Source organism: Lepidochelys kempii, chromosome 5 (assembly GCF_965140285.1).
Source record: "Lepidochelys kempii isolate rLepKem1 chromosome 5, rLepKem1.hap1, whole genome shotgun sequence".
NCBI classification, from domain to species: domain Eukaryota; kingdom Metazoa; phylum Chordata; order Testudines; family Cheloniidae; genus Lepidochelys; species Lepidochelys kempii.
This window is the reverse complement of record NC_136384.1, coordinates 122,270,001-122,295,131: the sequence shown is the minus strand read 5'-3', so window position 1 is coordinate 122,295,131 and position 25,131 is coordinate 122,270,001. Positions and strand designations below refer to the sequence as shown.

The following is a 25,131-nucleotide window of genomic DNA, read 5'->3' as shown; positions in this document are numbered from 1 at the left end:
AACAAGCATGTGGACAAGGGAGATCCAGTGGATGTAGTGTACTTAGATTTTCAGAAAACTTTGACAAGGTCTCTCACCAAAGTCTCTTACGCAAAGTAAGCTGTCATGGGATAAGAAGGAAGTTCTTTCATGGGCTGGTAACTGGTTAAAAGATAGGAAACAAAGGGTAGGAATAAATAGTCAGTTTTCAGAATGTGGAGAGGTAAATAGTGCTCTCCCCAAGGGGTCTGTACTGGGCCCAGTCCTATTCAACATGTTCATAAATGATCTGGAAGTGCAGAGTCCTGCACTTAGGATGGAAGAATCCCATGCACTGCTACAAGCTGGGGACTGACTGGCTAAGTGGCAGTTCTGAAGAAAAGGACCTGGGGATTACAGTGGACAAGAAGCTGGATATGAGTCAACAGTGGCCCTCGTTGCCAAGAAGACTAATGGCATACTGGCCTGCATTAGTAGGAGCATTGCCAGCAGATCAAGGGAAGTGATTATTCCCCTCTATTCGGCACTGGTGAGGCCACAACTGGAGTATTGCATCCAGATTTGCCCCCCCCCCCCACTACAGAAAGTATGTGGACAAATTGGAGAGAGTCTAGCGGAGGGCAACGAAAATCATTAGGGGGTTGGGGCACATGACTTATGAGGAGAGGCTGAGGGAACTGGGCTTATTTAGTCTGCAGAAGAGAAGAATGAGGGGGGATTTGATAGCAGTCTTCAACTACCTGAAGGGGATTCCAAAGAAGATGGAGCTAGGCTGTTCTCAGTGGTGGCAGACGACAGAAGAAGGAGCAATGATCTCAAGTTGCAATGGGTGAGGTCTTGGTTGGATATTAGGAAAAACAATTTCACTAGGAGGGTGGTGAAGCACTGGAATGGGTTACCTAGGGAGGTGGTGGAATCTCCATCCTTAAAGGTTTTTAAGGCCTGGTTTGACAAAGCCCTGGCTGGGGTGATTTAGTTATGGATGGTCCTGCTTTGAGCAGGGGGTTGGACTAGATGACCTCCTGAGGTCTCTTCCAACCCTAATTTTCTATGATTCTACGGGAAAAGGGGTAAATAGTGAGGTGGCAAAATTTGCAGATGATACAAAACTACTCAAGATAGTTAAGTCCCAAGCAGACTGCGAAGAGCTACAAAAGGATCTCTCAAAACTGGGTGACTGGGCAACAAAATGGCAGATGAAATTCAATGTTGATAAATGCAAAGTAATACACATTAAAACATAATCCCAACTATACATATAAAATTATGGGGTCTAAATTTGCTGTTTCCACTCAAGAAAGAGATCTTGGAGTCATTGTGGATTGTTCTCTGAAAACATCCACTCAGTGTGCAGAGGCAGTCAAAAAAGCTAATAGAATGTTGGGAATCATTAAGAAAGGGATAAATAATAAGACAGAAAATACCATATTGCCTCTACATAAATATATGGTACACCCACACCTTAAATACTGCGTGCAGATGTGGTCACCCCATCTCAAAAAAGATATATTGGAATTGGAAAAGATTCAGAAAAGAGCAACAAAAATTATTAGCGGTATGAAAAGACTTCCGTGTGAGAAGAGATTAATAAGACTGGGACTTTTCAGCTTGGAAAAGAGACAACTAAGGGGGGGATATGATAGAGGTCTATAAAATCATGAATGGTGTGAAGAAAGTAAATAAGGAAGTGTTATTTATTCCTTCTCATAACACAAGAACTAGGGGTCACCAAATGCAATGAATAGACAGCAGGTTTAAAACAAACAAAAGGAAGTATTTTTTTCACACAACACACAGTCAACCTGTGGAATGCCTTGCCAGAGGATGTTGTGAAGGCCAAGACGATAACAGAGTTCAAAAAAGAACTAGATAAGTTCATGGATGATATGTCCATCAGTGGCTATTATCCAGGATGGACAGGGATGGTGACCCTAGCCTCTGTTTGCCAGAGGCTGAGAATAGGGGATGGATCACTTGATGATTACCTGTTCTGTTCATTCCCTCTGGGGCACCTGGCATTGGCCACTGTCGGAAGACAGGATACTGGGCTAGATGGGCCTTTTGGTCTGACTCAGTATGGCTGTTCTTATGTTCTGGCACTGTGCTCTGTGCTCCCTGCTGGAGAATCAGGATTCAGGAACACAATAAATGCACACATATATTTCTGGCCTAAAGGTACTGCTCTGCTTTGCCCTCAGGATACTACTCTCTCTGGATGAATCAGTATTGCCTCTTAATAGGAACCTGTTCTGTAAATCAGACACACCATTCTTTTATGGTTTTCAGGCTGTCTGGAGTTTCCCAGACATCCCTAGTCACTCCCTAGCTGGAGTCTGTCCCTACAGAATGAGTATACTCCATGCCCAAGGGCAACATACTCAGGCATGTCCTGTGTACAGCAGCTGGCTGGCTGGCTGGCTGGTATGGCTCCAAAAGGGAGCTCCGTCCCTCCAAGCCAATGTGCCAATTCAGCAAGATGGGGATGGGACCCTTCAGCAGTTGTCTCCATTCTCTGTTGTCTCCATTCTCTCCTTTACCTCCCATCGCTCAAGGAAATAGCTGTGGACTGTGGAAAGGAGTGGGGATAGGGCCAATGAAAGTAACACCTCTCATTTAGGTGGGTTACGTACAAGTTGGTTGCTACTCCTGTCCCACAGATGTAGTGTAAACTCCTATGACTGTGCCCCCACACTGCCCAGACACATCCATTGGTGCTCCACTCTTGTGCTCTACAGACCCACCTCACCGGTGGAATTATACCTGCTTGTCTCTCACTCGTTGTCTGTTTGGAACATAAGCTGTTCAGGGCTGAGACTGTCTCTCACTGTGTTTGTACAGCACCTAGCACAATGGGGTCTTTTCTCTGGTGGGGCCTCTAGGCATTAAATGTAATTCTAATAAATAACAGTAATAATACAGCTTGACCCAGGAAGAATAGGCATCCATATCTTTACTGTATCTGTTTCCTGCAGGTAGTTTAGGGATAGGGGCTCCCTGCGTTGTTCCCTCCTACCCCAAGGCCACCACAGATGGAGTAGCCACAATGTCCTCTTTGGTTGGGACTGGGGCTGGACCCAGATCCCAATCGCCCTGAACCTTCAGGTGTTTGAAATCCAGATCCAAATTTGGATTTTGTTCTCTAAACGTATCTGGAGGTAAGTGGTTTATAAGGGTGGAACAGGGTGGTAGTTTCTAGGACCCTGCATAGGAATTCAGTGCTTAGGGTGATGAGTAAGATCAGGTGCTGCAACACTGTATAAAGATTAAGTACCTCAGGAGCCAACCAAAGTACTGGGGTACGTGTGGCTGGAGTGTCTCTCCAGGCAGTGAGCTGGGGTCTAGGACAGAGGTGGAAAGCTGCAGGAAAACTCTAAGAAGAGCAAGGCTAGGTGGAAAAACCCAAGCTGTTTTTGTTTTGTCATTGTTGATTGAATTACAAATAACCTCAAACCCCCAGGAGAGCGGCAAGGATGGACTATATGTAGCGTGTATACGCCCTGTTTGGAGCAGGGTGGAAACTTGTTTTCACCTTGTTCTGAGGTATCTCAGATTACACGCTGATAGAAGCAGGAGACCAGAACGAACCCCGACCTTGCAACTCCAGGCGTGTTATGGCTACCCATAGCAATGAGATTTGCACCAAGTGCAGTCATGTGAGGGCATAGCGTGATACAAGTCTGATGTACTTGGCAATGTGTTGAGATGCACGTTCTTGTATTTACAGCAGGGAACATGCATTTACTTTTGTAAGGGTGCACTGATTAGTCCAAAGTAGCAGCAGGCATCTTGCCACCAGCCACTAAGGAATGTTTATTCTACCCTGCTAATGGCACATCTTCAATTCCCCCCTCCCCCACCGCCTTAGTGCTGTAATTTCTATTGTATTCTGTTTACAATGGCAGGAGACACTTTGAGTCACCATTTACAAGGAGCATCCAGTACTAGGCTGCATTGTTGTAACTAGTAGAAGTAGTTGCTTGGAATTATAGTTTCCCCCCCTTCTGAAACACAATAGGAAAATAAAAATCTGCCATGTGGGAATGAAACATACAGTAGAGAATGAGCAAACCAGTCACTTTAAAAAAATATTAAGCTTGCTTGTCTGTATTTTTTTTTTCAGTGAAATACTAGCACTGAGCGTAGGAGCAAAAGAAAAGAAAAAAACGCTACAGATTTTATTTCACTGTAAAATAGCTGGTGAAGTCACCACAATGAAGACTCTGTTCTTCAAAGTGCCTAGCTGAGGGGAAAAAAAACCGAGAGGTTTTAACGTGTAACAGAGCATTGGTTTCCATGAAGGGTGGTTTCTCTGGGATTGTGGTAAGGGCAGGTTGCAGTCATTAGCACAATCACAGATGGTCTCTTCCTCCCAAAGTGCAGAATGCCCCTGAACCAAAAAAAAGAACTGTCAGAATCCCTTTTTGCTGCCCTAAAATAGGCCTGGCTTAAATATACAGGGAATAATAGCCACCGACTGTGCTTGGTAGAGAAAATAATGCCTTGCTGAAGAAACATACATGGCTGTTCGAACAAATTTCTCTGTGATTATTTTCTGTGCTTGTCAGCAAAATACCATGCATTGTCATTTTCTTTGGCTTGTGCCATTTTTTGTGCATTTATTTCCCATTAACACAACAGACAGTCAGTTCCTCCCCCTTCTACCTGCTCCTCTTTAAGACTATTGCCGTGCTGAAGCAGTGGGAAATCTGTGCCCGGAGACTTACTAATACTTGGAGCATCGTACTGCCAGTTAGCTGTGGTGTGATTCCCACCTGCTCATCACAACATTTTATCACCTTCTTCACCTCCCTGATTATGGGCCACATTTTGTCATTGGATTCAGGCTCACTGTTTCCCACTGAAGTCTGTGGGAGCAGCATACACAGGCTTAGTTCTGTGGTCTAGATTTCACCTTTGTTTTATACGGCTTGGCCATGGAATAAAGGTGGGGGGGGAATGAGGCTCTGACCAGCCACAGCTCTGCCTAGTAAAACCTACCAGGGCTGGGGGTTCCAGGAATGGTGTAGAACCCACGCCCTGCAATCTGAATATTTCCCTCTGTGAGCAAACAGGAATGGAGCAGCAGAAGGGGGCAGGAAATAGATGAAGGCATGCAGAGCTGGCCTGGTGTGAGGAGAGAAATAAGCTGAAAACTTTTCAAGGGGTTGTTGGAACTTGCTGCCCCAGCCTGAGATAATGACGGGGGCAGGGAAGGCATTGTGACGGGGTCCCTTTATTCAGGGCTGAGTCTAACTGATCAATCTAGCACTATGTTGGTACACCCCAACCATGTGACATGGTGAGCTGAATGCCTTTGAGCCTAAAAACTGGTGGCCTACACTGCTCTCTTCTATAGCCAGGCAATTCCAAAGTGACTCCAGTGACATGAGTGGATTTACTGTGGGGTTACACTGAGATCATAAGCAGGCACAAAAGCCAATGTTTTCATATTTGAGGGCTTAGATTTAGTAATCTCAATCCACATTTAGGCACCTAAGTAAAAGTGCCTTGATATTTAGAGGTGCTGAGCAGCTACACCCCCTGCTGAAGCAGAGGGTGCTAGGGGTGCTCAGCACCTCTGAACAATCCGGCCATTTTTATTTAGGTACCTGACTTCTTGCATTCAAGTTTGAACATTTTGGCCTAAATCTCATTCTCAAGAAGCAGATTTCAAAATACAGAGGCAACAAGCGTGATCCTGCTATTCAAGCTGCTTCTTTTTTCTAACAATTGATTTGTATATGTGAATAAGTAAATGAATGCCCTAACTTTGCCATTTGTCTCATTATTTTGGGTAGAGATAGGGATCCAAAGCTGGAATCTGATTCTAGATCTGAATGTTCCCAAACAATCAGGACCTGTTTAGATCCAGAGCTTTGGTTTAGGCCTAGATCTTATTTATTTACCTCTCGCTGGGGGTTGTATTCTCCGAGAACAGAGAGTCTGAGCTTTCAGTGAAATACTTTTAACTATCATATCCACAATGTAACTGGACTGGGTGTCTGTGTTTTCTTCATCTCCCTCTCAAGCCTATTTCCTGTTACCTCTGCACTTCTTAAGGCTACATACAGCATCCACTATGCCATACTGGGGTGAGAGCCGTCTGTAACTGACTACTTTGGACTGCTTTTTCCATGCTTCATGTTTCTCTGTTGGCTGGGGTAGGAAAATATCCCCGGTGCGCAAAACCTAGCAGTTTTGCTTTGCTTGGAGTTTATGGGAACATTTCCTTCCATTCCAATTCATGTGGAACTGCATGTTCACACAAGTTTCACTTGGAGTTTTGGGTAAAGTTTCTGAGCAAAACTCCTCAAAACCCACCAAGTTTCACATCAAAGCCACAGGATTTCATAATTTTGATGCGAACCCTTTGGACAAGCTTGCTTACTTAAAGTCTGTCCTTTTGGTTTCATGCAGCCGGAATGCTGCCTGTGGTCCCCAAGAATCACAGTTTGAAACAATTACAGTAAAATTGCTTGATTCAGATGCTGCCAATCCTGCCACTGATTGGGGAATTCCAGTAATTGGTGAAGTGTGTTCCAATGTGATCACTATTTGCCAGAAACATTGTACAGGTACACAACTAAATGCTTCATATTTCCCTCCAGCAATGCGCTATGCTTTCGTCTCTGAGCATTCCAATCCAGAAAGGAGAAGATACCATTATTAGGAACTGTGCGAGGGAGTTATTTATGCCAGGTAATTCATAGATACTAAGGCCAGAAGGGACCATTGTGATCATCTAGGCTGACCTCCTGAATAACACAGGCCATTCAACTTCCCAAAAATAATTCCTAGAGCAGATCTTTTAGAAAAACATGAAATCATGGTTTAAAAATGATCAGTGATGGAGAATCCATCAAGATCCTTGGTAAATTGTTCCAATGGTTAATTACTCTCAGCATTAAGAATTTACACATTATTTCCACTCTAAATTTGTCTAGTTTCAGTTTCTAGCCATTAGATCGTGTTATACCTTTTTCTGTTAGATTGAAGAGCCCATTATTAAATATTTGTTCCCCATGTAGATACTTATAGACTGTAATCAAGTCACCCCATAATCTTCTCTTTGTTAAACTAAATACAGGTGAGTCACATCATATACGCATTTAACTCATGCGAAGTCAACTATACGCGCTCAGCAAAAAAAAAGAAAAATAACAAGATACCTGTAAATAGTGCGGGCGATTCCGCCCACCATTCCACTCAATGAGCATATGCCCCAGAGTGAGCATGAGATGGGAGATGTGAATCTGCTGTTCCCTAGTCGGTCTCAGTTTTCGCGTGCCTCTCATAGTGTGAGCATCTCGCCGTGCTGAGTGTGATTCTAGTGTTTAAAGTGATCTGTTCCAATGCTGGAGGAAAAACTGGCTGTGTTGGACTTACTGAGAGATGGTATGTCGGTCTCCAACGTGGCATGTAAATATGGCCGCAACGTATCTAGCATCCGTGCCATCAAGATTCAAGAGAGAGAAATTCGTCAAGCCATGGCATTAAGTGCTCCAATAACTGCTAAGATGATGAGTCAGGTGTGTGATAAGACTTTAGGGAAGACTGAAAAGGCATTAAACTTATGGCTGGAAGACATGAACCGTAAACATGTGCCTATCGATGGCAACTCGTTGTGAGAAAAGGCTCTTAGCCTCTACACGCTGTTCAAACCTCCCGCCGAAGAGGGACAGCCTTCTGATGAGAAGGAATTCAAAGCCAGCCAAGGTTGGCTTAACAGTTTTAGGAACCGCTTCAACCTCAAAAATGTGCAGCCTACTGGTGAAGCTGCATCTGTCAATGAAGAGGCAGCAAAAGCCCCGAATAATTAAAGAAAATCATAGAAGAAAAGGGCTACCTTCCGGAACAAGTTTTTAATGCTGACGAGACTGGGCTCTTCTGGAAGAAAATGCCCAACCGCACTTACACTTCGAAATCAGAAAGACAAGCCCCTGGCTTCAAAGCAGCTAAAGACCGTGTGACTGTGTTGTTTTGTGGCAATGCAGCTGGGCATTTAATAAAGCCGGGCTTGCTCTACAGGGCTGAAAATCCCCGTGCCCTAAAAGGCAAGAACAAAAATCTCCTGCCTGTGTTCTGGCAATCAAATAAAAAGGCTTGGGTGACGGCAGCATTATTTCTGGATTGGTTCCACAAGTGTTTCATTCTGGAGGTCAAGTGGTACCTCGAAGAGAAAGGACTGGACTTTAAAGTGTTGCTGATTGTAGACAGTGCTCCTGGCCACCCGACAGCACTCTGGTTTGCACATAACGACGTTGAAGTCATCTTTCTTCCCCCCAATACCACCCCCAACCGCTCGACCAAGGCGTGATTCACTGTTTCAAGGCCACTTACACAAGGCTTACATTTTCACCGATACGTAGCACTATGGATGCTGATCCCAATCTTAATGTGATGGAGTGTATACTGTACTTTATGGGTGATTTCTGGGATTTTCAAGGGTAATTTTGACTAGACACGATTTTTGCTTTATGCGCTGACTTTAGAACCTAATCCCCGCGTAAGATGCGACTCCACTGTAGATTGAGCTCCTTGAGTTTATCGCTATAAAGCAGGTTTTCTAATCCTTTAATCTTTCTCCTGGCTCTTCTCTGGACCCTCTCCACTTTTTCAGTATCCTTCTTGAATTGTGGACTCCAGAACTGGACACAGTATTCCAGCAGCAGTCTCACCAGTACCACATATTGGGGTAAAATAACCTCTCTACCCTTACTCAAGATTCCCCTACTTATGCATCCCAGGATCACATTAGCTATTTTGGCCACATTATCACGCTGGGCGCTCACATTCAACTAATTATCCACTACAACCCCAAAATGTTTCTGTCACTATTTTCTAGGACAGAATTCTCCATCCTGTAAGTATGGCCTACATTCTTTTTCATATGTGTATACATTTACATTTAGCTGTATTAAAGCACATTTTTTTGCTTGCGCACAGTTTACCAACAAATCAAGATTGCTCTGAATCAATGACCTGTCCTCTTCATTATTTACCACTCCCCCAATTTTTGTGTCATCTCTAAACTTTATCAGTGATGATTTTATGTTTTCTTCCAGGTCATTGATACAGATGTTAAAGAGCAAAGGGCCAAGCACTGATCTCTTTAGAACCCCACTGGAAACACACCAACTTGATGATGATTCACCATTTTCAATTACATTTTGAGACCCATCAGTTAGCCCATTTTTAATCCATGTAATATGTGCTGTTTTAATTTTATATTGTTTTGGGTTTTTTTAAAATCAAAATGTCACATGGTACTAAATCAAATCCTTATAGAAGCCTAAGTATATTACATTATTATCTTTATCAACTAAACTTGTACTCCCATCAAAAAAGATATTCGCGTTAACTCTATTGTCTGAAATAATAATATAGTATTTACTTGTTATAGAATAAAAATTAGACACCGATTTAAATAAAATTGTCTGGGATAAACCTGTTTAAAGCATGTGTTTTATTTTCTTGTTACCAAGAACCTTAGTAAATTAGTGTCTGTTAAAATAAGAGGCCCACTTGAAAAAGATATTTTATATTCAAGGAAACATAATGTAGAACACTCTCTTACAGGCTCTAATTCAGGAAAGCATCTAAGTGAGTGCTGAACTTACTTCAGTGAAGCCAAGATTTCACCTAATATCTTCAGTACATGGCCAATCCTGAGAAGACTTTATACTGAACATATTGCTCACTAAATGTGACTAGCAGCAGGTGCAGAACACAGCAGTGAGTCCGGTGCTTTATAATAACATTTGTAGTATGTGGACATGTGATTGAATAACTTATTATAACCAGAGTTGCAGTCTGTGCATTGCTGATGTATTCCAGCCATTAGAGAGTTTCATTTTACTTCACTGTTATGCATTTTGTTAGAACTGGGGTCCACCATACTGACTACAATTACTACTACAGAATATTGCGTTTATAAAATATACATCAGTGAAAATGGTTAAATATCATTCACTTGTGATCAAATTTATTATAAATGTTTTACTATTAACCACATCACTGAAGTACATTATATGACAAGGCAATGTACTATAGTGGTGGATTTTTGTTGTGCAAACCTGCTCACCACTAGGAACTGGATCAATATCACAAAACTCATTTCACATGAGCCACTGAATAGTTATGCTATGGTAACAGCTATCATTGACTGTGAGCAATCTGGGCTGGATTTGAACTAGTGACTGAAAGGTGACAGTCTCCTATATCCAATTACCAATCCCCCTGAGCCATACAATCTTAAAAAGAAAAATATTTTTAATTTGAGATACCTCACCCAATAGTCCATAGTGAAAGACCAGGTGAAGGAGATACGCACTGAGGCTGACTGCAAACCGGGCAGGTGGAAACATGACTAATAATCTGATTTAATTCCACAGATGCCCACTAGTTAGTAAGTAGTTCAAGTATTTTAGTGCCTACTCTATTGTTGCCTGAGGGGGAAATACTCTAAGTGCTTTGCTTTCTTAACAAAAAAAAAAGACATTTTTTAATCTATGTTTTATTATGTTTTTGTCATATCCATTATAAGGCATGACACAACCAGCCAATGAAAATACCTTGGTGATTTATATCATATATTTTATTAAGTGCTTTCTTTGCAATGGGTAAAAAAATAGGTCAATTAAGTGTTAGGAAGTAGGTATTTCAGATTAGCCCATGGTGCTTCAGAACAACAGGATTCAAACTCCCACACAAATCAAATCAAATCAGAACAGGAAAAACCCATTTGACAAGAACAGGGGGAATTATCCTTATTATTAGAATATTGTTGCCATTAACAGAGGCAGCTCCAATCATTTTAATCTACTATCTTAAATAGACAAACAGGCTCTTTTAGCAAAAAAAACTTAAGACCGAACGGGATCTGATGAGTCCCTTGCTCTGTAAAGCCACAATGTTATTTCCCCACTGCTCAAAATTGCCAGAAGTGGCCGTGAAGAATGTTGTTCTTTTTGTAACCCCTGAGCCATGCACTTTCCTGTTGTATGCAAAAAGAGAAGAAAAAAAAATCTCCAGTGGATATCACTTTATATAAAGGGCCTTTTTTTTTTTCCTTCTCAAAAGTGCATGCACACATTTTCTGTGCACACCCATTTGCTGACACAAATGGGTATTTGCATGCCACAGTTCAGGTAGTTGCAAAATTACTCAGTGCAGATTTTATATGGGCAACATTTAAGGTGCATGAAATTAAAATGTGTACATATAGGAGCCTGCACTATGTAAGTTCATATTTGTGGCATGTAATTATCACAGAAATTAGAAATGGAAAAGACGACTTAGTCCATCTCTTTGCCAATATGGGATTGTTCTGTATGTATTATATGTCTTCTAGTTAGGGTGACCAGGTGTCCAGTTTTTGACCAGAACACCCGGTCGAAAAGGGACCCTGGCAGCTCTGGTCAGCACCGCCAACTGGGCCATTAAAAGTCCTCTCGGCAGTGCTGTGGAGCTAAGGCAGGCTAGTCCCTACCTGTCCTGGCTCCACACTGCACCACAGAAGTGGCCAGCAGGTCCGGCTTCTAGGCGGGGGGCCATGGGGCTCTGCGCACAGCCCCCACAGTCCTGAGCACCGGCTCCGCACTCCCATTGGCCAGGAACTGTGGCCAAAGGGAGTTGCGGGGGCGGTGCCTGCAGACGAGAGCAGCATGCAGAACCACCTACCATGCCTCCGCTTAGGAGCCAGACCTGCTGGCCTTTCCAGAGTGCAGCGCAGAGCTAGGACAGGCAGGAAGCCTGCCTTAGCTCCCCCGCAGCGCCACTGACTGGGAGCCACCAGAGGTAAGCCAGCACACCAACCCTGAGCCCCCCCCAACCCGAAGCCTCCTCCTGCACCCTAAACTCCTCTTCCCTGGCTCCACCCAGAGCCTGCACCCCTGGACGGAGCCCTCACCCCCCCTGCACCCCTACCCCATCCCAGAGCTCCCTCCCACACCCTGAACTCCTCTGCTCCACCCCCCAGCCTGGTGCCCCCTTCTGCACCCCGAGCCCCTCATCCCCACCCCAGAACCCTCACCCCCTCCCACACCCAAACCACCTGCCTCAACCTGCAGCCCCCTCCCACACCCGGAACTCTTCATCCCCAGAGCCTGCACACCCAGACGGAGCCCTCACCCCCTCCTGCACCCCAACCCCTGCCCCAGCCCAGAGCCCCCTCCCACATCCTGAACCCCTCTGACCCAGCCTGCAGCCCCCTCCTGTACCCCAAGCCCCTCATCCCTGACCCCACCCCAGAGCCTGCACCCCCAGCTGGAGCCCTCACCCCCTCCAGCATCCCAACTCCCTGTCCCAGCCCAGAGCCCCTTCCCATACCCTGAACCCCTCATTTCTGGCCCCACCCCAGGGCCAGCACCCCCAGTTAGAGCCCTCACCCCCTCACCCCCTCACGCACCCCAACCCTCTGCCCCAGCGCAGTGAAAGTGAGTGACGGTGGGGGAGAGCGATCCACTGAGGGAGGGGGAATGTAGTAATGGGGGGGCAGGGCCCAGGGAAGGGGCAAGACAGTGAGCGTGGCCTCAGGGAAGGAGCGGGGCTAGGGTGTTCGGTTTTTTGCAATTAGAAAGTTGGCCAACCCTATTTCTAGTGCTTTGAGCAACTGCTTCAAAAGTACCAAAGAGTGGGGTTTTCACCACCTCTCTTGGAAGACTGTCCCACAGCCTGACAAATCTCATTGTCAGGAAAGTCTCCAGTCAGCTACTCAGTTTTCTGGAAATTCCCACTCCCCTAATTACCTCCCTTTATTCCTTTAGTTTACACTAAAACTCTTTTACATTGTGCTGGCAAAATAATGGAGCCATATGGTGGGTGTAAGTTATATTTACACTCACTTTGAGGCTCCTTTACATTGCCAGACCAGTGTACATAGGAATCAGATCCTCTTTCTTTCATTGTGTCATATGTTATAGGTAATGCAGGTATGTATATGCTCTACAACTGCTCAGAAAATGGGTTTTTTACTGTGGAAAATCTTTACTTTTCAGTGAAAAATCAGAAACCGAAATATTTCACCCATAAATGTAACTATTACAATTTGGATATCCCACTGCTGTACATCATGGGAGTTTTAGTTTGGGTGCACATGCTCCAGATCTCATTGTAGGCTGGACTCCCTGATTGGACTATATCTCCCATGATGCACCTTACTTTCCATTGTGAAGGGAGACACTTGCATCATGGGAATCCCAGGCCATGGTACATCTTGAGAGATACAGTCTAGCTGGGGTGCCCAGATCATAGAGGGGAATGGGGATGGAAGGAAAATGAACTACAATTCTTATGAAGCACCACAGCAATAAAATGAAGTATTTCGATGGGTGTTTGATGTTTTTGATTAAAAAATCAAATTTTCTGCAGAAAGTAGGCACTTTTCAAGAAATTTTAGTAAAAACCTAGTTTTTCATTAAAAAAAATTAGAAAAATTTTGACCGGCCCTAATATACTTAAGTTTGTGTGTGTGTGTAGGAATACAATTCACTAAATATGTAGAGGAGATAACTATGTAACAAATTACAAAGTCACTTATATAGTGTTCATAATTGTTTGACCACCTTATCTGCCCTCTATTCATTAATCCAGCTCTCTCGGGGTTTGTTTTAACATCTGAAACCCCTGAGTGGTTCCAAGCAGCTTTCTTTTTTTTTAATCAACCTGTTACAAAAATGTTTTCTCCTCCACCCTATAAACATGGACATTTTCCTCAAAATTACCCCTGTTGAAGGTCCAGGATGGGCAAGATTCAGTCCCAGGCGAGTGGCATCTTTTGTCTACATATCTGCACGGCTAGAAATGAGAGGTGTGAACCACTGGAAAGAGGAGAATTCCCAGGATCTCAGTGGGACACCCAGAACTGGTGTCCATCATTGCAAAGCCCCAAGATACAAAGTTGTGACTTTTTTTGGTATATGAAAACTACTTGAGGTCACTTTTCGAAGTTTTTAGTGGCTTTCTTTAACGTTTGCGAAGTTGGGCTCATGGTAACTAAAAACATAGGGCTTCACAGGTGGAGGGATGTGAAAACCAGACCCAGTAAAAATGTGTGGGCATTTGTGTCTTTCTGCATCCATCTCCTCTCAATTTCCCCATTGCCCAATGTATTTGCGAAGAGGGGACTGCTCTGAAGCAACCCAGGTGGAAGGAGGGGCAGAAGAAAGGGCCAAGAGCCTGCTTCAGTTGATGGTGTGAGGGAAAGCTGGAAGAGGCTATCAGTGGCTGCCTCGCAACAGCAAGGGATTGAGAAGAGGAGGCCGGTAGTCCCTTGCTGTAGGGGGAAGGAAGGATCCATTACCTGCTGAAGTGGATGTTGTATCTATAGACCTGCTAAAGCACCAGGGTCTGGGTTTTTTGATTTTGAAAAGCACTCACAGCCCCTAACGTTTGGACTAATTCTGCTGTCATGGAACCCTTTTAAGGGAGAGAAAGTGGTTCAGTCAACTCAGTCCTAGGCTTTCTCTGCTAAGATTGCCAAGAAGGGTGCCAATTAGTGCTTAAAGTACATATTTTTCATTTGTGTTTTAAATGCTTCAGCATTGAAGCCGGCTGGTGGGTTAATATAGTGCTTTGAAGAGAAGCTGTTCCCATTGAACTCAGGTGGAGTCTTATCGCGGACTCCAATGGGAGAAGGATGTAGTCTGTAATCTTAGTATTCTCCCTCTTTTATCAGTTATGCAAGCACACGCTTTCTTTACAGTGTTATTGTCATTCTTTGCACCAAGCAAGCGTTAATGTTGACCTTGTAGAATATAGGTAAATACACACACGGGTATCTGTGTCCCTCTAATTCCATTGTTAGCTAGTATGCCTGGGTTTCTCCCCCCTCCAGGACTGTGTACTCACTTGCTGTTCCCATGGCTGAATGTTAGTGAGGAGAATTTCTCCTGCTCGGTGAACAGGTCCTTAGCTGACATGTTGCCAGGATGCTGCTGTCTGCATACCCACAGCCAGAGAAGCAGGTGAAATGTCTGTGCGGATGGCATTGGTGACATCTGTACAGATGTGCTTGGCTGCTTAACTTCTCTTTTAAGAATCCGCAGTCCTTAAGGCACCCATCGCTCTGACGTGCTCTCTCTTTATTTTCCCAAGGCAAAAAGGAAAAGGCAGACAGAAATAGAAGGCAAGAGACAACAGCTTGAGGACCAGATACTTCAACTACAGCATTTCAAGGTAAGGGACTGATGCCAGAAGTGATGGATTGACTAAATCTGTTCATTATTAGACATGCAGATCACACGTCTGGCAGCTGGGAAGAACCTGCTCCGACATGCAGCAGCTTTCACTGCCGGAGCCTCCCTCTCTTTCAGCTAATCATGTCCTGCCTGTTCCTCATCCTGTGTCTTTCTCCGACACCGGACATTGTTACTGAAATGGCGCAGGTAGCAGAGAGACAGAAGGGTGTGCATGTGTATTCGTATTAAATGCTGTTATTTATTCATACAACACGATACGATGCCAGATATGGGTGTGCACTGCATGGATTAAAAGCACTCTTGCTGCCTGCATAGCTGGCTTAGATATTTATAGTGTCGGTCACTCTAGCATTGAAGCATTAGCTTTTGAGTCTTTGTGTGTGCGCGCGTGTGTGTGTGTGTAAAGGTTTAATTGCCATGTGAAATTATAAAGCAGACATAGGCTTTATAAACGGTAAAAATGCTTTATAAATGCTAAAACGGCATTGTAAATCTTATACGAACATCTCTGCAGAAGGGGTGTGGATCTAATTTTTACATATACTATATATATTAAAATATGGCCTGTTTTTTTCCCAATGCACTGAGCAATCGCAGTTCCCATTGAAGCCCATGAGAGCTGCAGCCCAGTTGAAAATCAGCCCAATAATTTTTATTTTTGCTGCAAGTAGAATAGATTGCCTTTATACTTGTATACACATAAGAAAGGGGGGGAAAGACACACACACACACTGATGCTTTTGTATCCAATGAAGGAAAGAAAACTCTGTATTTGGGGCCAAATCTTGCTGGACTAACTCAGCCAAGGGATCCTGTGGAATTCAATGGGATTAGTCATCTGAATAAAACAGGCGGGATTAGACTTTTGATCTGTCCTTCCATCAAGCATGCTCAAGTTTATTTTAAAATGACTAGACTATACTGTGTGTGTGCATTATATGTAAAACACATGCATGATATATACGAGGGAGTGTAACACACACACACACACAGTATATGGAGTACAGTGTGTGTGTAATACATTCTGTACACGCACATGCTCAAAGAGCAGACTTCAAGTTGTGCTACAGACAGGATTCTTTTCATATATCTCTAAGTCTCCATCATAATTTTCTGTAAACTGTGCTGTGGGTTTTGACATAATGAATTTAAGTCCAAGTAATTGATTGCAGCCTAGGCAAAGGCTCCATCACTGTCACCACAAACCTAGTGGTGACACACGTTATCTCCTGCATTATCAGAAGATAACATGATTGCATTCCTATGGGGCAACATGATCTGCCATTTTGTTCAGGCTGCCATTAGATCCCAGAGAGAGAATTACTTCTGGCTACCTCGACGCGACAGGGTATGCAGGATCACACTCTGGCTGGGAAGATAACATGCATCTCTGTTGCTTTCTTATTGCAAGCTGGGTATCTTCTTTGCCATCTTAACTGATTCCAAGCAAACCAATTCAGGCTTCCCATGAAATCCTATCAATTAGTGTTTTTGAAAAGCTGGTTTCAGATAACCTCATTTTTTTCCGCTGTCTTTTTGTTATGTGTATGTAGTTAGGTATAAGAATATCATCATCCTTAGAGGAAGTAACACTGTATAAAGTAATGTTATTGGTTCAGATACTCCGCCGATGTAAAGTGGTGTTGCTATATTGACATCAGTGATGCCATGCTGATTTATACCAGCTGAAGATCTGGACCATTGCACATATTCCCCAAATGATGCCTGGGATAATTACATGTTGTGACCGGGTCGGGCAGGATGGCTACAGGAGAGTAATAGAAGGCAGATATATAAGTCCCAGGCTAAGTAGGGCCCTTTTCCCTGGGTAAGGTAACAGGGAAGGTTCCAGAACAATCAGAAACCTTCTGGAGACAATTAAGACAGACAGGCTGATTAGAACACCTGCAGCCAATCAAGAAGCTGCTAGAATCAATTAAGGGAGGCTAATCAGGGCACCCGGGTTTTAAAAAGGAGCTCACTTCAGTTTGTGGTGTGCGTGTGAGGAGCTGGGAGCAAGAGGCACGAGGAGCTGAGAGTGAGAAGGCGGACTGTTGGAGGACTGAGGAGTACAAGCATTATCAGACACCAGGAGGAAGGTCCTATGGTGAGGATAAAGAAGATGTTGGGAGGAGGCCAGGGGGAAGTAGCCCAGGGAGTTGTAGCTGTCACACAGCTGTTCCAGGAGGCACTCTACACAGCTGCATTCCACAGGGCCCTGGGCTGGTAACCGGAGTAGAGGGCGGGCCCGGGTTCCCTCCAAATCCTCCCAACTCCTGGTCAGACACAGGAGGAGTCGACCTGGACTGTGAATTCAGAAAAACGGCCAAGCTGAGGGCTGCCGTGAAGCTCCAAGGCGAGCAAATCCTCCAATAAGCGCAAGACCCACCAAGGTAGCGCAGGAACTTTGTCACAATATGTTGTTCCCTTTATTATTTGACTCATTGATAGAGCAAGACTAATAACTGTAACAGTCAAAGGAAAGTCAGGGAGATCAGAATTAAGACAATATATGTTTACATGAAATATCTTTGCATTTGGTAGTGAGGAAATGTACATGTGTTGAGACTGTGGACCCGATCCATCCCTGCACAGTGCTGAGCCCGGCACAAGGACCAAGGGAGAGAACAATATGATTCCCTTATATAGTACTGGTGCAGCAAGCAGCATAGGTTACAGCTGCCCTGTGGGCTGTCCTAACTTGTGATCTGATTGAAACAGTCTCTATGGTCATTGTTCTGCAAACAATAGGTGAGATTAGGGTGACTAGACAGCAAGTATGAAAAATCGGGACAGGGGGTGGGAGGTAATAGGAGCCTATATAAGAAAAAGACCCAAAAATCGGGACTGTCCCTATAAAATCAGGACATCTGGTCACCCTAGGTGAGATGTAGGAATACCACAACCACATCCACTCCTGGCCCCAGCATGCCTTCTAAACTGGGGCCTCTTGCAGGAGATGATGGAGAACCAGCTCTTCTGGTTCTATGCCACATACCTCTATGCCTGATATTCCACAGACGGTTCTTACCACTGCTAGGCCCTTTCTAGAAGGATTGCGAAGAAGCCATGGGACTCTAAAAACCAATACTTTAGGGGTAGGTCAAGTCAGAGCTTATTCCCGTGTAGGAAAACCCTAGAGGGTAGGGAGGATCCGAGTGCACTTGATTAGCCTGTTTTCTGGGTGTTTTGACCCTGGATGAACACCGGAGGATTTCTGGTGACTGCTTTTTTTACGCTCTCCAGACAAATCAGGACTTGGTTGCTCCTGAAGCAAAGCACAGCCAGATAAAATGCTGCTTTGGCAGCAGAGGTTCATCCTGGATCGTGGATCCTGTTGGTGGGGTGATACCGCACTTTTGCTGGCTTCAGTGGGAGCAGAGAAAGCCAGGAGACTCTTGAGTGTCCCCTTCATTTAGTGTGGTGGTCAATTATATAGAACTGCAGGCAGCCAACCAAAATGTTATCGGGCCTGCCTGACCCATGTCAAGGATTGGAAGGGGGAAAAATCTAATTGTCTCTTAGTCTTCAAGATTCAATGCCATGGTACCATCCTATCCTCGTTTAAACGCCCAGAGCCAGACCTTCACTTGGTGGAGATTAGTGTGACTCCATTGGAATCCACGGAGCTAGGCTAGCTTATACCAGCTACGAATCTAGTCCCCAAACTGTGGCACGTGGGTAGGTAAGTACGGTAGCCTCTCAGTTTCAGAGGCTCCAGACAGGCATTTGGTTTAGTCATAAATGAAATGGGCTTCGACCCATTCTATAGAGGATGTTTGTCCATGCCGCAAAAGTACTGCAGGCTGCTTTAAGCAAACCTTCAGAAGTGCCTCGGGATCAGTGCAGAGCAAAAGGACTTTGTTAAAATTAGCAAACTTTGCTGTGAAAAAGCCTTCGACTATGATATCTGGGTTACCCCTACGACTGTAATAGCTGCGTTGATCCTGTAAACCCAAAAGCTGGGATGTTTATCCCAGAATTTTAGCCTCCATCATAATGGTACTTGTTTGGTTCATTTTTGTGAGATATTGTTATAATATTTTATTACATATCCTGTATAAAATGATATGTTTGATTACCTAATCAGGCTTGGAATACTACAAGTATCTGGATAAACGCATACAATTAATCACACTGAAAAAAATATATAAAAGTGGTAACTCTCCACAAGCATTCCTTGCAGTTCTCAGGTGGTTGAGAGCAATTAGTCCTTGGCTAAATGCCTCACACTATGCTCAGTTCATTCACTTTTTCCCTTGTTCTATACACTGCTCAGGCTGAGGGCCCGGATGTGAGAGCTGACTATGATTTGAGGCAGTATATTATGCAGTCTCACAAGGGTTAGATAGTAAGTGCATGCCAGCATGGTGCCTTTCACTACATATTTTACAAACTCTTCTCACTATTAGCTAAATATTATCCCTGTTTTGTAGATGAGGAAACTGAGGCACAAATATAGCCTATGACTTGTCCATAGAATGTCTGCGCAGAGCAGGAGACAACTGATGGATCTCCAGACTCCTAGAGTGAGATCCTCTGCTCTGGCCCCTTTACACCAGGTAACAGTGACAGCCAGAGTGGAGTAAAAAGGGGCTTTAAAAGTCGCAGCTCTGGCTGGGAGAGAGGCACCGAAGGAGATGGCCATAATGTGGAATCTCCATCACTGGAGATTTTTAAGAGCAGCTTAAACAAACACCTGTCAGGAATGGTCTAGATAATTCTTAGTCCTGCCATGAACACAGAGGACTGGACTCTATTACCTCGTGAGGTGCCTTCCAGTCCTGTGATTCTATAAGTCACACTGGGGTGCCTCTTCAGGCCCCAAAGCAGCTCAGGATTGGGAATGCATAAAGGTGGCTTAAAGTCCCCTCCCCTGGGCAGCAAGTTCTGTGCTGCTCCTTTTAGATGCACAGCACAAAATATCACCCTCAAGCTTACCCCTTCGCCGCAGGACAATCCTTCCTCTTTTGCATACTGCAGGATGTCTCATTATACCTTCAACTTCATGCTTCACAATTCACCAGATGCATGCTTAATATAATATCATAAGTAGGAGTGGCTAAACCTGGTGGGATTTGAAGCTTTACGAGACCCTTAAACTAGAGTTTGAGTTCAAAAAGACGATCAAAACAAATCTGACTTTGTTAACCTTATTCAGGTACATTAACTATTGAATGTTTTGACACCAGGTAATGGTTTTGTTTGTTTGTGTGGGTATATCCTGTAGGCAGCAGCTGCATCTAAGAAGAAGTTATTTTGGTCAGTCTTTAGTAGAATGAGTCTTCTATTTATGGATGATATCCACAACTTCTAATAGGATCTGTCTTACAACTAGTAGAGCGTTTCTTCCAAGATCTAACTGCTGCTATATTCAGCTAAACGGAATGTATAAAACCACTTACAATAATGTAATTTGGTGACTGCCAATAAGTTTATAGTAACCAACACTGTAATATTGAACTGAATGAAAAATGCCTTCGCTATACTTCCATTAGTTGTTGCAATACATGAATTTATCACACAATTCTTGAACCTGAAGGCTATCAATATTATGGCCCTTTTGGGGTTAATATGTATTTTTTTAATAACTTACAGTGCGTGAACACTTAAACTACGTAATTATAGCTTTTATTTGGATAGATTAGGTGTTGTTTTATTATATATAGGTACATGGATTGAGCTAAAGCTTCTTTAGCTAAAAAGAAATTTTCAGTGTTATTACATGATCACGCCGCCGTCCTCAGCTTATTCCCCCCATATAAAAACAGCTGTCAAACCACCACAAACATCAGCTTATCTAGGCAAGCGTTTGGAAATATGAAGCTAACTTTTGTAAATGAATAATTAGGAATTCCGACTTAGGCTAGAAAATTAAATTCTTTAAATTAAACCTTAATTCAGCAAAAAAAAAAAAGCCACTACAACTGTTTGTCAATGATTCCATACTCTCGTTAGCTTGACCACTCGCCCGCTGTTCCAAAGCTAAGCACCTATGGTCTGCACTGCAATATAAATAGAGTGAAGTCATTTTTCATACATGTAATGAGCCAAATCCTGTTTAGTTACACAGGGGGAAGTGAGGCACAGAGAGATTAAGTGATTTGCCCGGGGTAACGCGGGATGTCTTTGGCAGAGCAGGGAATTGAACGTTGGTCCCCAGGCTAGTGCCCTAGCCTCTGGACCATCCTCTGTATGGAGTTGTAGAAGTGTAACTCAGAACTTGGCCTTGTAGTAAAATATTAGTACAGAGTGTGCAATGTACTGTACATGATTTTATATAGAGGATGGGGATCAATTGTTCTCCATGGCCATTGAAGGTGGGACAAGAAGTAATTGGCTTAATCTGAGGCCTGGGGGATTTAGTTATTTAGAAAGATTTTCTTAATATCAGGATAATTAAGCTCTGGAATAGGCTTCCAAGGAAGGCTGTGGAATCTCCATCACTGAAGGTTTTTAAGAAGAAGTTAGACAAATACCTATTAGGGATGGTCTAGGACTGGGTTTACTTGGTCCTGCCTCAGTGCAGGGGCCTGGACTTGATGACCTCTCCAGGTCCCTTCCAGCCCTACATTTCTGTGGTTCTATATATGAGTGTAATTACAATGCACTCTCCAAAACAGCATACAACTATACAACATTATAGTCTGAGTTACTTTAGATTGTAATCTCTTGGGTGTGGAGAATGTCCATTTATTGTCTATATGTGCGGTGGCTGACACAGTCGTGCACAACCTGGTGGAGTGCTCTAGAATAGTTATCCAGTGATGCCTGCGCAGGTTTGAAAGGAAGGGAAGTAAATTTGTGAATGATGAGGGCACCTGTGGGCCAAACTCTGTTCTTTTTGCACCCTGAGTGCCCACGTGGCCATCGGTGGGAATCGGCACAGAATTGGACCCTCTCTCGTCAATTAGGGATGATGTAGGGATTTTTGCTTGATCAACTTCAGGAGGAGGAAAGGAAGAGCAGCCAGCATTAGTCCGCCTTGCCCTCCGCCTGCTGAGCTATACACACTCACCTGAAGCATGTAGCCTGCTTCTCTATTTCCTGGCTGGCATGAAGTGAGACAACGAGCAGAAAGGGCACGAATCAATCACGATTCATTGCTAGGTTAACCTATTGAAAGAGGTTTTTCTGAATTATATTTTATTCTTCAATCAGACTCTAGTATAATCTGCATATTAATAGAACAGCCACGAGCTTTTTATCTGCCCTTTGAATGTTCTAAGGTGATTTTTGTACCCACCAGTTCAACATGAACATGTTAAATTCCGGAATATATAACTAATATAAGCTCTTACTATGTTGGCTCTATTGAGCTTTCAAAAGCACTATCTGATTACAGCAGCACTCATGCATGGTACAGTCAAGGACCAGAGGTATTTAAAATAGAGAGTATTTTTACAGATCACCTTTCCTAGGTACTGCACTGCTGGATTCCCCATACCAGATAGCTGTTTGAGATTCCGGTTTCTTGACTTGTCAGGAAGAAAGAACTTCATTCCCGATGTGACAATGCCTATTGTGGGGGGAAAGACACCACATAATTCCAGTCATTTATCTATCTGTTCAGATCATGGAAGTAAACTGAAGACCAGATCTTGCGCCTATTAACTGAAATGGGAATAGTAGCAGGCGCAAGGCGTGTATGCTGGTTTAGAAGCATCAAGAAGTGCGTTTCTTTATTTGGGGAGATCAGAGAGAGTTTTTTTGTAACCTGATGCAAGTTTAGGGAATTCCATTAACACCACCGGCTTTCTAGATCTCAGATACTGAGTACAATTATGGATGCAAGTTGGATGCTATTGGCCAGATATTGGGTTGCCAACTTTGTACTAGGACAAAACCAAACACCCTTGCCCTGCTCTCTGCCCCGCCCCTCCTGAGGGCCCATCCCCCATTCAATCCATCTCCCTTTCCCTCTGTTGCTCGCTCTCCCCACCCTCACTTGCTTGCTCATTTTCACCGGGCTGGCTCAGGGGGTTGAGGTGTGGGAGGGGGTGAGGGCTCCGGCTGGGGGTGTGGGTTCTGGGGTGGGGCCAGAAATGGGGAGTTCAGAGTGTGGGAGGGGGTTCCAGGTTGAGTCAGTGGTTTGGGATGCGAGAAGGGGTGAGGGCTCCGGCTGGGGATGTGGGCTCTGGGGTGGGGACAGGGATGAGGAGTTTGGGGTGCAGGAGGGGGCTCCTGGCTGGGGGGTGGAGCCGAGGGGTTCAGAGTATGGGAGGAGGCTCTGGGCTGAGGCGGGGGTTGGGGTGTGGGAGGGGGTACAGGCTATGAGCTGGGGATGTGGAATCCGGGGTGGGGCCAGAAATGAGGAGTTCGGGGTGTGGGAGGGAGCTGCGAGCTGGGGGTAAGAGCTCTGGGGTGGGGCCAAGGATGAGGGGTTCGGAGTATGGGAGAGGACTCCGGGCTGGGGCAGGGGGTTTGGGTGCAGGGGGTGAGAACTCTGGCTGGGTGTGTAGGCTCTGGCGTGGGGCCAGGGATGAGGGATTTGGGGTACAGGAGGGGGCTCCGGGCTGGGGCAGGGGGGTGTGAGGGCTCTTTCTGGGGGTGCAGACTCTGGGGTGGGGTTGGGGATGAGGGGTTTGGGGTGTAGAGAGGGGTATTAGGGCTGGGGCAGGGGGTTGGAGCATGGGAGGAGATCAGGGGTGCAGGCTCCAGGCAGCACTTACCTCAGGCATCTCCTAGAAGCAGCAGCATGTCCCCACTCCAGCTCCTACGTGGAGGCATGGCCAGGTGGCTCTGCACGCTTCCCCATCCACAGGCACTGCCCCCACAGCTCCCATTGGCTGCAGTTCCCGGCCAATGGGAGCTGCAGAGCTGGGGCTTGGGGCGGGGCAGCGTGCAGAGCCCCCTGGCTGCTTCTACATGTAGAAGTCAGACGGGGGACATGTTACTGCTTCCAGGAGCCATGTGGAGTCACGGCAGGCAGGGAGCCCCGCTGCACCGCCGACCAGACTTTTAATGGCCCGGTCAGCAGTGCTGACCGGAGCTGCCACGGTTTTTTTTCAACCGGGCGTTCCGGTTGAAAACCAGACTCCTGGCAACCCTAGCCAGATCCTCAGCTAGTGTATATCAGCAGCGTGCCATTGAAACCAACATGTGAGATCAACCCAAAGTGTGGCTGCAACAGTTCCCTCTCATTTTGCCTCTCATCGCCTCCCCCACATCACTCCTCAAGACTTGCCAAGCTAGGTGGTGATGCTTCCTTGTGCCCCTAGCATGCCCTGTATGCTGAGAGACATAGGCAGCTGTGAAAATATTCAGAGGGGCTAAGCAGGGATGCAGCCGTGGGTGGGCCTGAGTGGGCCACAGCCCTCCCAGTCAGCACCCAGGCCCACCCAAATCTGAGCACCAGGCACAGGGCTTAGAGTAAAGATTAAGACAGGTCATTAGTAAAGCTGCTACTGCCTCAGACCACCGTGCTTGGCTCCGCGTCCCCATCAACACAGGTGCCGGCTCCAGTCCATGACACTCACCTCTAGTTACTGCCTTCCCATTGGCCGATTGTTTGTTTGGGAGCTGAGAGCCACTGAGGTTCTGGCCGGCTTCCAGTTTGGGGGTGGGGACAGGGCTCACCTCTGCCAGTGGGGAGGGAGTAACCAGAGTTGGGTGGGATGGCGTCAGAGCCTGTATCAATGGGGAAGGGAGCAGAACCTGGGACTGGGAGCCCGTGAACCAGGTCACAATGTCACTCATTGACCCAGCTCCCTCTCCGTCACTCATGCAGGACAGGGCTCAGCTCCATGCCATGTGGTCCTGCTTTCTGCCTTCCCATTGGCTCCCAGCTCCCACAGCCCATCGGATTGTGGCCAGCCCTCACCCCTCCAGCCATTGGCAAGTCAGAACTCAGCTCTGTTAGTGGGGAGGCAATAACCAGAGCTGCGGATAGTGGGTGTAACGGCGGAGTCCTTTCCCCACTGACATCATGGAGGGGCAGCTGGGCCAAATT

At 45.2% G+C, this 25,131-nt stretch overlaps 1 protein-coding gene across 2 annotated transcripts in view; it reads left to right on the top strand.

Moving 5' to 3' along the window:
* LOC144929085 (paralemmin-1-like) overlaps positions 1-25,131 on the top strand; it is a 195,501-nt gene that overhangs the window by 58,550 nt on the left and 111,820 nt on the right. The window contains exons 1-2 of one of the 2 annotated variants that reach the window (XM_078852956.1): positions 14,860-14,945; positions 15,076-15,156. In XM_078852956.1, the coding sequence (XP_078709082.1) occupies positions 14,910-14,945; positions 15,076-15,156 (117 nt within the window). In that variant the 5' untranslated portion in view covers positions 14,860-14,909. Of the gene's footprint in view, positions 1-14,859; positions 14,946-15,075; positions 15,157-25,131 lie in introns of those variants that run through there. The other variant, XM_078852955.1, reaches the window with a different exon arrangement.